Below are 13633 nucleotides of genomic sequence, written 5' to 3' on the forward strand. Positions count from 1 at the left end.
CCCTTCCCGGTTGTCTCTCTGAGGCCGGAGGCTGCCGGCGCAACTCGCCCCTTTCCCGTTGCTATCCGCTGGCCGCAGCGCTTCAGAAACCTCCCGCCCTCACCCCTGTGGTGTCTCCCGGGAGGAGGGGTGGGGGGTGGACGGCCGCCGAGGAAGGAAGGTTGATGCCGGGAGGGTCTGCTGGGCTCTGAGCCTTAGTGCAGCTCTCTGGGCTCAAAAGTTTTAGCTGCAGCACGGTGTTTAGGCCGGGAAAACCGGGACCCTCAGGCATTGCAGCGGGTGTGTGTGGTTTGTTCGGTTTCGGTGGCTCTTGGAGCAGAAGCAGGGGTGCGATCCAGGGTAGGCAGTGTCGGTGCTGGCCTCGGCCTCCTCCCGTGAAGGGTCTCGACACCTCCCGTGAGCCACCGGAGTCACACGTGCCACAGAAAACACCCGAGCTGCTGCTTTAACCTGCCTGGAGCCCGGTGTGTCCCGTTCATGAAGCAAGGCAGAGACAGTGTGGTGTATAAGAGCAGTCTAATAACATGGTTAGAGCATTTCCTAATACGCCCATATGTATCAATACTTTGGTGTTTGATTTTTGCAATGCTTAACTTTTTTTCTTGCTTCAAAGGGCCCTGTAACAAATTTATTTATCCAGCATGATCAATTGTAAGCTTTGGGTTATCTCTGTAATAGGTTGTTTTTCCTTCAGTGCTTCTAGTAGACTTGCTTCTCTTTCAAAAGATGTTGTCTGCTAGTCTTCTTTTGTTGTGGGTCTTAGTTTACTTATGGTTAACATTTTTTTTATCCTTTTGAGGTTCCTGTGAAGGTTCAAGCCCAGGTTGGACAGGGTTTTAAGCAACCTGGGCTAGTGGAAGGTGTCCCTGCCCATGGCAGGAGGGCTGGAACTAGACAATCATTAAGGTCCCTTCTAACCCAAACTATTCTGTGATTTTTGCCGGTGTAGAAGTTGTATAAGGGCTTACTGAAAGCTTTCCTTCACACGTGTTGTGACCATGTCTCTGTTTCTTACAGCACATTTGGTGAAAGTAGGGTGCTTATATCAGTTAGAAGATACTTTTTGACAAGCAAACGTACCATTTTTGTCCCTGATGGGGGAAAAAATGGTGTGCTTACCCCCCTCTGAGATGCAGGAGGATAGTAAAGCTCATTCAAAACTAGATATCTAGCTCATATCACAGTTAGATTTTGAGGGGCTGGTGATACCTCAGAGCTGTGATCTGCTGGGTCCAGAAATTCTGTCACCGAAGCACAGGTGCAGGCTAATTGCTTTGTTGGGTACAAATATCTTTGTTTGGATCACAGTCTTTGTATTGTGGAATTCCAGCTCCCAAATAATGAAATGTTGGGTCAACAACCAGGAAGAGTTGCGTCAACAGTGAAGGAAGAAAATGTCTTTGCAGAGTCATGAGATGTATGTGTTGCTTTTCAGAAGAGATGGGGGGTTATTGCTACATGTAACATGTTTATCCAGATAACAGTTAGGAACTGAATTTCTCTGTCGTTGTTTGACCTTTCCTTCTTCATTTAGTAAGTTATAACTATATTCCCCCCCAAAGAAATCTGTTGGCTGATGCCTTTTGGTGTAGTCAGTCAACCATAGCCAGTTTGAAGTGACTTGGAAAATGAAAAACACTCAGCGTTCAGTTTTGGTCAGAGGTTGTCCTGGAATTCCTGATTTTAGTGATAGAGATATCATTTTTTTTAACGGTAAAATATGGAAGCGCTCAGGGCATCAGTATTCATATGAATTGGATCAAAACTTATGGGCTTGGTTTTGCCCTTAAGATATTGGGTAATTCTTGCTTTGTTTACTTCTCCCAACAGATGAAACAGAATTCAGAAATTTTATTGTCTGGCTCGAAGACCAGAAAATCAGACACTACAAGATTGAAGACCGAGGGAATTTAAGAAACATACACAGCGATGACTGGCCCAAATCATTTGAAAAGGTATTTTGTTATTTCCAACACAATTTAAAATGACAATGTAAATGATGATTAACAGTTTTTGTAGTTGTTGAATGTAAATGACTGAATATTTGTCCTGTCTAAACTTCTACATTTCTAGGAATTTAGCAATAGGTGGGGTATTCATCCTAATCTGTATTTTGCCTGATTTTGTTCAGCTCTCAAACTACAAAGAAGATTGACTGCAAATAAATGTCTTTTTCTGCATTACTGATTCTTAAGTACCAAAAGGAAAATGGATTAGGCTAATGTACTCTGGGCTTTGCAAGTGAGTGGAAGCAAGCTACTGCAGCTCATCTCTGCACCTCTTGTTATTTCAGATAGATGATTTTCCACTGTGAGTGCAAAGCATGGCAAGCAGCCATCGTTTTGTGAGTGATCTTCTGTGTGCTTGTGAGTGTTCTGAGTCACCACAGGGCTGTTGAGCTTTCTCTCTTGGTTCTCGTTTCCTTTCTCTCCAAACAGGGAGCTGAAGATGCTGCTCTGTAATTCTTGGTGTCCATTCATCTCACTTTTATTTTTCCCCCCGTGGAACCGCTTGCCTTGCTCGCTCCCCAGGAGGATTGGAGTTGCAGTGCTCATGTGTTGCAGAAAGGAGCATAAAGCATTCAAACATCATTTACGTATATGTATGTGATAGTGGAGTTACTGGCAGCTGGTACCGTTGTGGTATCAGCAGTATCTTTCTTGGCTTGGCCAGACTGTCCTTCTGCCAGGGGAGCCTCACCTGCTAGTGCTCTCCAGTCCCTGTGCCCTTTTCCTCCGTGCTGCTGGAGTAGAGGCTGTGTGGCACTTCTCTCCCTCCAGCAAAGGGGTACAGCAGAATGTCACTGCATCCTGGACTTTGGGAGTTTTGGCAGCAAGGCTGGGCTTGGTCCTGTCTTCTGGCTTCAGAGGTAGCATCCCAGCCACATTTTGTCCTCTCTTGTGGTACACAATTGCTAAGAAAGGGAAAAATGACTTCTGCTGCCCTTCGGAGTCTTCTGATACCAGTACCATGAAAGCTTTAGGTAGCATCATTCCTCCTTCCTGCTTTAGATGAGAGTTTTTTGCTGTAATTTGTTCTGTCCTTCCCCTTTCCCTTGCCTCCACTTGCTGTGTAAAATGAACAGAGAGCAGAGAAGGGGGTATCTTGATTTCTCTGGTTGCAGTCTGTCGATAACATGAATAAGGCTCATTAGAAAGCAGGTGCCTTTACTAAATGTCATACTTGAGTTAGCAGTGGAGTTAGAGCACTGTAAAATGTCTCAAATGGATCAGATGCTACAGCAGGACATTTCAAAATTATGCTTCTTGTTAATAAATATCTTCTAACAACTATAAGGTCGGTGGGAACGTGGCTGTTTACAAAACAGTTCTGTGCTCCTAGCTAAATTCATACAGGTCATAAGATTTATGTTTTCTCCTCAGTATATGAAAGATGTAAACTGTCCTTTCAAAATACAAGAACGACAAGAAACAGTGGATTGGCTTCTCGGCTTAGCGGTCAGGCTCGAGTATGGAGATAATGGTATGAGTGAATTTAATATTTCAGAATGGTAGGGAAATGTGGGGTTTTTATTTAATTTTATGAAGTATTTGTCAAAATAAGACCATGTCAAAAGTATATATTGTTAATAAATGAAAAAAGTACAGCTTCATCTGCTTGGTTTTGCACCGTATTCAGATGTGAACTGTTTCTCTTCAGCTCCCACGGGACAGTGCAGTAGCATACTTGCATTTATTATTTTGTTTCTGGTTATAGCAAACCCCATTGTATATATTTATACCCCTCTCCCTGTGGGATTGCCTTTATGAGAACTTACTCTAAAGTGTATTAAATGCATTTTCTTTAGAACTATATTTATTCGAATAAGCTATTCTTAGACCCTTGTTTTACAGGGAGTAGATCCTGAACCCTTGGGAACTAGGGCAAGGTTATGAAAAACTCGAGTTAAATCTCAACAGTCAGCAGCAGTTTCTATTCCTCATAATGAGAGTGCAGATACAAATGTAATTACTGGTGGCAAACGTAATAATGGCCAAAGTAGTGTTTTCCATTACCTTGAATACCTGCAGGGCTGAGCTCTGCCTGAGATAGGGACAGGATATAAATACCTGCAATCTGTAGAGATGGTTCTCAGTCCCTCATGATGGAGAAAGTGAGCTGCCTGTGACTCAGGGCCATATGAAGATGGAGGAGTCAGGAGGTCCCATCCTCAAAAGGCTTGAAAACCCCCTGTGTGGGTTGGAGATGGATGCTGCCATCTATAAAACAAAGTCTTCCCTGGAAATGTTTTACTCGCTGATCAGAACCAATCTGTAGTTCTTGAGCCCTACACATGCTGTGGATTGAGGCAGAGAGCCAATGCTAGTTGAACTGATGGGTTTTAAAAGTGGTAGAGCTGTAAGGTGCAGCTTGTTCAGCCTTCTGGGATGAAGACTGTAGGAAGAGCTTTGATCAAGAGCATAATGCCCTACATAAGTGTGGAGCATGCTCTGATGCTGCTCTTGGGTAGCACATAAGCTCTCTGCAGACAGGAGCTGGTAGGGTAGCTCACTAGAATGGCAGCCTTTGGGGACCTTAGTAGGGAGCCCCAGAACATCTCTGTGTAAGCCCAGAAGGCTCTTGGGCGATTACCACACCTCCAAAATACAGTTGTCACAAACTACAGCTTGGTTCTAAACCTTTTGTCGTTAGCTCTGATGGTGTTCGTGTTTGCCTCTTAATTTAACAGCTGATAAGTATAAGGATTCTACCCCTGATGGTGCTAAAAATACTGACAATACGGCAAAAAATGCGGAACCGCTGATTAACTTGGATGGTAAGTGAGCAGCAATCTATTGCACAGATGCATTGTGTGTGGATATGTTCCGTGGCCTGTGTTCTTGAGGTTTTATGTGATTACAATACTATGATGCATACAACTTTTTAAAGCCCCACTTAAAGCTTTAGGAGTGCAGGGTTTGTATATTTTTACTGTTGGCTGAAACTGCCTGTCTGTGAACAGCATTTTGAGAATTACTTTGAGTAACTGTCTGTGTTCCTGCTAAAGGAAAGAGGAACTGTTCCATGTAAATCCCAGGTGTCTGGCTGTGCACTGATGCAGAACTTTTCCTGTCGGCAAAAAGGGGAAGGGCAGAGGGGAGGATCTTTCCTGCCAGAATGAGGTGCCCAGAGACTTGCTCAGATATGAATAAATTGTGAGGACTCTTACCAAGCAACGAGGAAGCAGCTTAAAAAAAAGCTAAGGAAACATGATGACAGACTGTTTACTTCCCTAATGTCACGTGTTACATGTTGGCTTGCCTTCTCCAGCTGTATGTCTCATAATCATTTTATTTTTTTGACTGCTGGGCACAATCACAATAAATGGAAGTGGTGGAAAATAGCTACTAAAATTAGCCCTGAATCCCCTAAGTCTCTCCCATTGCTCCATCTACAAGAAGACAACCAGGAATTGGTCTTCCCTTCTCCCAGCAGGCACAGTTCTGCTCTGCAGTGATAGAGACAGAAAAGAGAATGCCTTTATGTAGCTGGTTTCATTTTCAAGGACTTAACACACATTTCCTGTGTGGTAGGACATATGCAATGTGTTTGGCATTGCAAATAACGCTGTTTGTGCTTGGATTGTGTTCTGCAACCTTGGTATGAAGCCTAGTGCACGCTCTGATTGCTCTGTACCCAGGCTAAATGATTGCTCGCTGCTGTGTATCCGTGGCCTTGCCCATCCTTGAGAGCAATCCGATAGCGTGGAGTCAGGAAGCCAATTCTGTCTCTTGGAGCCAGTTAAACTAGCATATATTTTTAACAATGATTATTTTTACAGTGAATAATCCGGATTTCAAGGCTGGAGTGATGGCTCTAGCTAATCTGCTTCAAATTCAGCGACATGATGATTACTTGGTAATGCTTAAGGTGAGTTTCACAGTTTTCAGACCTTCTTTTCCCCAGTGGCTGGTATGTGTGTAATAGCTTGTGGTGCAGGGTTACTGATAACTGACTTTTTAGGCACAAACAGAAAGTAAAACTCATTCTGTATGTGCTTTTTCAAGTGGATAAGAACGCAGAGTATAAATCATGGAAATTAATGCAGGGATAATTGTTTTAGTAAACAGTTCAATTGTAGCTGAGTTCTTGGAATTCCTACACTGTTGTTCAGAATTTGAAATGCTCTATGTTAGCTGAAGTACCGCTTTATGTGTTTTTAATGATCCTTAGAAATATGGAAGAACACACTCAAAGGAAAATATTGTATTCCAGTGCTAGAAATTAAGAGAAACTTGAAAATATAGAGGCTAAGTGGTGAAAAGGATGTTTTAAATCAGACGTTCTAGGGAGGACCCACAGTTAAAATCTTCCTCCTTCTCCTTTTGGTCCTATGGACTGTTTACTCCTTGTCATTGCTGAAGTCAGTTTAATTCAGTCTTGACAACTATTCATGGCTTTTAAGTGCAGTATATTGGCTCATTAATTTTCTAAAGCATCTCTCTTTTTTGTGACTTTGAGAAAATATGTGACTTGCTGGTGGAACTCTGTAGTTATCTGTAAATTTTGGGTCTAACTTGTACCATACTTTTGAATTTGTGGAGACTATGGCAATCTTGAGTTCCTGCTTGATCATGTCATAGTATGGAAATAAGCTTACTTTTGTTTGGCACCAAAATAAACTTTCACTGAAAAAATAGTAAGGTCCATTCATTATGGTAGCTGCCATATTTGGTAAATTTATTTTGGAGAAACTAAATGCCGTGGATATTGAAGTTTACGTAGTGTTTTTAAGTCTGTAACAGGTGTTACCCAGCTAGCCTGGCTGCTTATAGAAATTGGCCTGCTGTTATTATACCATCAACCAATTTCTCATTCTCTCCACTATGGAATCCTCCTCTGCCTTCCCAAAATAGCCTTTGAACCCTTTATCAGTCTCTTTAAGAGTGGTGGAGATCTCGTATATCAAACCCCTATTAAAAAAAAAAAAAGAAACAAACCCAAAACCTTACAAAAATTGGTGAAAAGGGCTATTGGGTAGAGAGAAGAGACCCTGTGAACAGTGATGTTGAGGATCTGCCCTTATTAGGCAGAGTTCCTTCAGGTCTTACAGGATTATCTCGAGGCTAGCAAACCTCATCTGGATTCATCTAATTCGGTGCTGTCAACTCGAAGAGATAGCAAATGTGTGTTCTGCATAAATGTATTTACACTTCTGTTGCTATTTCTACATTTTTAGTCTCACTTTTTTTCAGACAGTGGTTGGACAAAACCACCAGCCTGAATTTTCTTGCTTTTAATTAAAGTGAGAATAGATTCCTGTGGTGGCAGTTTGTGTTACATGAACAGCGGCAGTGCTAGTTTTCAGGGTTTGATGGTATTAGAATGTGTCAGTGAAACTCTCAATTCTCCACCACAGTCAGCAGGTTTGCAGTGCGCATGCGGAGAATTTATGATCCCTATTCAGTCTTGGGTGCTTGGGGAAGGCCAAGGGGTGCAAGGATGCTACAGGCATCTGGCCAGAGTGAGCAGAGAGATACTTGGAGTCCCATTTTATTAATTTAAATCTGGCAAGTTGATCAGAAAGCATCTGTGTAACACAGTTGGATAGCCTTTATCTAATGCAAAAGGCACTCAAACTTCTCTTGTACAGGGCTCGGCTTCACTGCTGGAATTTAAAGTTAAACTCATCAAATCACACTTTTGTCCAGGCTGCACCCTTCAGTTAGAAATATTTCTAGAAGTATTCAGTGGCAACTTTCTAGCATCGTTTCAACTTTCATCATGGCTAAAAACGGGAGAAATCTTGCGGGAGAAAGACGAAGTGGTAAGACTGCTTCAGTCACATTTGGCTACTCATCAGGGAAGGTCTTAGGAATATTTTTGACAGACCCAGTTCTTTCTGGTGGAAGTCTGCCTGCATGGTATTCCTTCAGTTATTTTTAGAGGCATTTACAGCTGTAGGTATCAGTAACTGATAGCTCCGATACGATTTCATGCTATGTACTGGAGCCAGTAAAAACAGATGAGCAGCAGGATTGTTAAAATCAAGGCTGTTCTTGTTCCTGAGTCTAAAAATAATTCCTTTCTGCTCTCAGTGTTTTTCAAACTTGGATGGGCAGCCTTGCTCCAGGTTTCTCTGCCTGTGGAAGATGGTTCAGCACCTACTAAAAGATGCTGGTAGCAGGATTTCCTTCGTGAAGAAGCTTTATTGCTGCAGCATTAAATGTCTGTGATCTCAGAAGAATAAAAACGGTGCTGCCGCTTTGGGATTGCGATCAGATCGTTCTGGAATCACAAGACTTTTAAATAGAGTCCAGTCATAAACCTAACACTGCCAAGTCCGCCAGTAAACCCATGTCCCTCAGTGCCACGTCTACACGTCTTTTAAATCCCTCCAGGGATGGTGACCCCCCTTCCCTGGGCAGCCTGTTCCAGTGCTTGACAACCATATTGGTGAAAAATCTTTCATAATATCCTATCTAAACCTCCCCTGGCTCAACTTGAAGCAATTTCCCCTTTTTCTACTGCTTGTTACTTAGAAGAAGAGACCAACCCCTACCTTGTTACAACCTCCTTTCAGGTAGTAGTAGAGAGGAATAAGGTCTCCCCTCAGCCTCCTTTTCTCCAGATCAAAAATCACAACCTTTATTGACTGTTCCTAGTACTTTGCAGTTTCTGGCCAGTAGTGGCTGCAATGAATAATGTAATATCCTTGTCTCTTCTGGTTAAGGTGCCAAAGAGACTACACCTGTGTAAGATAGTACTTGCAAAAACCAGTGCTACTTGAAAAGGTTTATGGTCTGAAAGAGTTTTCCAGAGAGTCTGTCACAAAACTGTGGGTTTGAGGTTATTCTGGGTTATAACGTTGGCTCCGTTTCCCTTAGAATCGCCAAGAAATGCATCAAGACATAAATTAATTACTCTCGCCTTTAAATGTTTTTCCCAGGCAATTCGCATTTTGGTTCAAGAGCGCCTGACGCAGGACGCCATCGCGAAGGCCAGTCAGTCCAAGGAGGTTTGTATAGTCGCTGCATGAGTCTGGTGTTAATTATTCCCTATCGAGTAGAGAAGCGTAGGCGGAGATGTCTGCCATCTCAGTCAAAACTGGGTCTCTTGAAACCCTTCGTTTAGTAGGATGGTGGAAACCTGCTTTATCTTCGCCATCCTGATTCTAAAAGACCCAGAGGATTATGGAGAGTTGTGTACAAAGCTGGTTTTGTTTCAGATACATCATACCTGCATGATAGAACATGTAAATAGCTGTTCTATCTTAGTTACTGGCTAGAGGATTACTCTTCAGTGCAGCAGGCGTGTAGTATGAGAAGAAATGTATGACCTGGCTTTTCCTTAGAATCAGCAGCACTGGCTGTGTAAACAGGTTTCAACATTCCTTGTATGGAGTATTTTTCTTTGTACATACACCTCATATGTGTTTGAGGAACGGGATGTTGGACATCCGACTCCTTCCTCCCGCCCTTCCCCAAAAAGAGGTGGCGAAAGAAAATTAAACCTCAAATTTGAGAGAATTCTTTTCTAACTGCAAACGGTCTCTTTGTAAGATGTTCCAGGGGATGTCTGTGGATTTCCAGATTGTCATTTCTTAAACATCCCAGTTCTCCAGCTCTTCTCTCAGGCATTTGCCTGCAGCAGGTGCTGGCACTGCTCTTGGGCTCAGCCGGGGAGGGCTCTTGCCCTGCAGGTGGATGTTCAGGAGTGTCCCTGCTAAAGGAACTGGATCTGGTCAAAGAGGGCAAGTCCCTTCATCTTTTCTGGCAGCTGCCCTTTTATTTATTATCATAACACTGCTTAGGGCGTTTACTAAGTGGCAATCAGGTGCTCTGAGTTGCACTGTGGTAATGGGCAGAAGAGTTGAATCAGTAAATCAAAGCTTTGGTCTTGTATATCCATAAAACTATTAAAAGAGCAGGAAAATGTGAAAGCAGCTGTGACTGCTGTACTCATTTTAGGTTCTGTAACATTAGTAAAAATTTGCTTTTAGTTGTTTACATAGCTGTGCAGCTGACATGCAGGGATCAAAATAGGATTTTCTGTGTGTTCAGCAGAACTAGCTGTTTTAAGTGAATTTTTTTTCATGATAATTGTTCATATTTGATAGGTCTTCAAAGCATCGTCAAGTTGTAGCTGAAATGTCACTGTGTCACTGAATGAATGTGATATATGTCACTGAGTCTGTATTCTTGTTAGGAATGCTAAATTTTAAGTGAGGTGGAGGAAAGGCTGGGGGTTGGAGGCAGGAAAACAGTTTTATCTGTGCCAGCAGCAGTCATCAACATTGTAATGGATCAGATGAATGAAGAAAATATCTTAAAAGCAGACGGAATAGCTGGGTTGCAGGGGGAGAGGAAAAATAATGTCTTCTGATTTTGGCTGGCTTGTTAATGGCCAAAATACTGGCCAGTGACACTTTGTATATTAGGCCTTGACCCTGGAAACAGGTTATAAATGTCTGACTGGTGCATGGCAGACAACTTCATATACAAAACGTCATGAGTTGCGTTCTTGGCAATATCAAGATAGAGTGGGAAAAGATAAAATAGATACAAAGCTGTTCTGACTGAAGGATAATACTGTGCTGAGGGAACTTAGATGGCTGTGCTTGTGGTTTAAATGTACCAAATAGAGAGACTCATCTTGGGTTGTCAAGGTATGGTTTTCAAGATAAGACATGACACTTAGTTTCTTTTAGATTATATTTTGAGTGGTTGGCAATTCAATGGACTCGGTGTCTAGACAGGATTGAGATTTATGCTGACAGACTTGCACCCTGTCCTGGGCTTTCCTTGCCTGACGAGTGTGTCCTGGGTAGGATCAAGTACAACAAATATCCTTCAGGATCACTTTTAAGGATGCTCACAAAGGCATATCTGAAAGCATAACAAAGTGTATATATTTTCCCCCTACTCTGAAATCTGGAGACTTTTTTTTCCTCTCGCTCCCAGGGAATCTAGTTTTCCTGTTGACACTTCCAGCTGCAGGGGAGATGCCTGCAGTGGTCAGGCCCGTTGCAAGGTGTTGAGCCCCATTTTTAAATTAAATTTTGGGGGAATGAGGCTGTGAAGTAGTCTCTGTAGTTGCAGATTTAAAGGTGCTCCTCATTTCTCTCCCCGTTTGAAGCTGCTGTGTTTTGTTGTAGTTGTAGCAACAGTGGGTGCCTGTACAGCCCAGTGCCTGCTGGAAGATCACAGCTGTGGGCTACAGGGCTTGGGGAAAAGTCAGTCCAAGACAGATCCCACCAGCCAAAAGGGAGTTAAAATACTGAGGGGTGGGAGGAAGGCAGGGGAAGAAACACTGTGCTACCAGGGTGTCTCAAAGAGCACCTCTGAAGGTGCCACTGTGGTCACTCAGCATTGTGTGGCCCTGGGCTTTTCCAGCTGAATCAAGGGTTTGCTGCTCCTGTGGCTCTGAGAATGTACTGCAGTGACAGTGAAGTCTTTGCAGCCTTAAAAATAACCTGATTCTTTAAAAAAGGATTATGTGTGAAGCCTGATACTGCTAGAATCTGAAGGGGCATTCTTAACAACAAGCTGTTTAAATGTTAACACTGCAGATGTATTCTTAAGATTGCAGTTGAACGTCCATTTTTACTGTAAAGGCCATGAAAAAAGAACCACTTTTTGAGAATGGGGTATTAGAGTTAGTTTCAGTCAGCATTTTATATTTAATTAGCGTTGTTTTAATCAACTCAGAATTTATTTTTCATGTATATAAAAAAAAGAAATGCTGTTTAGAAGATTTACAACCCCATCACTGTAGGAACTAGTGGTATTGGGCTCGAATGTTTTTTGTCATGCAAGGCAAATGTTGAAAAATGTTACAGAGGTAGTAAAAGCAAATTCTAAGATTTGCATTGTTTAAATCTAATTTTATGTGCATGTTGAGACATGGTGAGTGATTGTTTAGCATGACAGCTCCTCCCCAGCTGGAGAGGGTAAAGGAAAGAGAAATGCTTATAAATGACCACTAATAAAACTTTTCCTTGTCCTGTTTTAATAGAGCAAGTGTTTAGAAAACGGAATGTTTAGCTTTATTCCCAAGTTTAACACTTGAGAAAATACTTCTGAGGATGTCGATGGTGGGTTGCAAGTTCAGTGCCTGAGAAACTCGCTTGATTCCAGAGGATTTTTATAACTTTCAAATCAAGCAGTGCTTTGAAAACCAGCAGCTGTTTGAAGGCAGGAGTTTCGAAGAAAACCGTTTGTGCCTGCTTTTTTGTTTGTCTGGGTAGGGATGTTGCCAGATTGGGTGTTCTCTCGCGGTCCTGTTGTTAGCCTTTTAAGGATTGAATGTGGGCAGTGTGTATCCAATGGGGTTCGTTTGACAAGTAGGGTGATTATTAAGCCTGAAGATTTTTTTTTTTAATTAATACTTCGGGTTTGACATTTCAGGACACAAAGGTGCTCGTGTGTAATCGAGCGTGATGGCTTCTTGAGGTGGTCACACGTTTCTGTATAAGCAAAACCCATGTCCTCTCCTCCAGAATTACCTGCTGGAGCACTTGATTTTGTTTTCCAAGTATGCAAAATATTTCTAATTATATCTGAACATGCTTTTTCTTTTTTTTAAAGGGTTTGCCTGTCGCTTTAGAAAAGCACATTCTTGGTTTTGACACGGGAGGTAAGCAGTTCTCTTAATGTTACTTTTAAATAGTGATGTTAGCCTTTGACAAAGTATATTACTGTCAAATATGTAGCTAATGTGTACAGTTAAAAAAGCCTGTAGTGGAAAGAATTGCTCCCTCCCAGCTTGTTATTTACGAGCACTCCCTAAGCATTTTGTTTTGGAACAGAAAGGCGTAAATCTTAGCTGTGGGATATGTTTGAGTAACGTTTAAATAACAGCTTTTAATGGCAGCCACGTTTGCAAGGGGAAGGAATGCATCTCATTACTGTTGTCTTGTAAATCTTGGTTCTACCACCAGAGGACCTCTGTGCTGCTTTTTAGCTGTGTTTTAGATGCACAATTCACCAAAAGTCGAATTGGAGGCAGTGCAAATTGGCATGACCTGATAGATTATTTTGTAAGCAATAGTCGGATGACCTGGAACTCCACTAGTCTGGCTTCACTTTTGCCCTGTGAACACCTAAATTACTACTTGGAATGCTTTGGAGTGACCCAGCTTGGCTGTGGGAAGCTGAGAGAGGTTTTGCAGAGCACCCTGTCCCTCTCTAGCAGCAGGGAAAGTTTCCTATTTCAAGCATAAAAACCGCAAGTGGGAATGAAGTGCAGAGCATTAACTTAGATCTAAGCTTTTCTTAAGACCTTCCTGTCAGATGAAAATGATCCCACTTCTCTTTCTGCACCTCACCTAGATGCCGTTCTCAACGAAGCCGCCCAAATTCTCCGACTGCTGCATATAGAGGAGCTCCGAGAGCTGCAAACAAAAATTAACGAAGCGATTGTAGCGGTTCAGGCGATTATTGCTGATCCCAAGACGGACCACAGACTGGGGAAAGTCGGGAGATGAACAGATAAAAGCTTTTAGTCTCTTGTGTACTTAGTGCAATTAGGAACTCCGTACAACTCTGGCATGCAGTTTGAAAGGGTATTATTTTACTGTTTTGAAAGAAAACAGGAAATGGAATTCTGACTTCTAATGAATTATCATTTTTCTTTAAATAAATGAAGTTGGGGAGAATAGACAAATTGTTCTGATTAGCTCTGAGTTGGC

At 42.2% G+C, this 13633-nt stretch overlaps 1 protein-coding gene across 1 annotated transcript; it reads left to right on the forward strand.

Moving 5' to 3' along the window:
* Positions 1–1810: 1810 nt before the first annotated feature.
* Positions 1811–13600, forward strand: RTRAF (RNA transcription, translation and transport factor). Its single transcript, XM_026849373.1, has 7 exons — positions 1811–1955; positions 3384–3483; positions 4691–4777; positions 5783–5871; positions 8891–8959; positions 12531–12579; positions 13275–13600. The coding sequence occupies exons 2-7, from the start codon at positions 3387–3389 to the stop codon at positions 13427–13429; spliced, it is 546 nt and encodes a 181-aa protein (XP_026705174.1). The 5' UTR covers positions 1811–1955; positions 3384–3386; the 3' UTR covers positions 13430–13600.
* The last annotated feature ends 33 nt before the right edge of the window (positions 13601–13633 follow it).

The sequence above is a fragment of the Athene cunicularia genome, assembly GCF_003259725.1.
Source record: "Athene cunicularia isolate RWA chromosome 5 unlocalized genomic scaffold, athCun1 chr5_part1, whole genome shotgun sequence".
In the NCBI taxonomy this organism is placed as follows: domain Eukaryota; kingdom Metazoa; phylum Chordata; class Aves; order Strigiformes; family Strigidae; genus Athene; species Athene cunicularia.

Coding starts and splice junctions, on each gene's coding strand:
- RTRAF (XM_026849373.1), top strand. CDS start 3,387: ATGAAAGATGTAAACTGTCCTTTCAAAATACAAGAACGACAAGAAACA. Junction 8,960..12,530: donor AGGCCAGTCAGTCCAAGGAG/GTTTGTATAGTC, acceptor TTTTTTTTAAAG/GGTTTGCCTGTCGCTTTAGA. Junction 12,580..13,274: donor TCTTGGTTTTGACACGGGAG/GTAAGCAGTTCT, acceptor CACCTCACCTAG/ATGCCGTTCTCAACGAAGCC.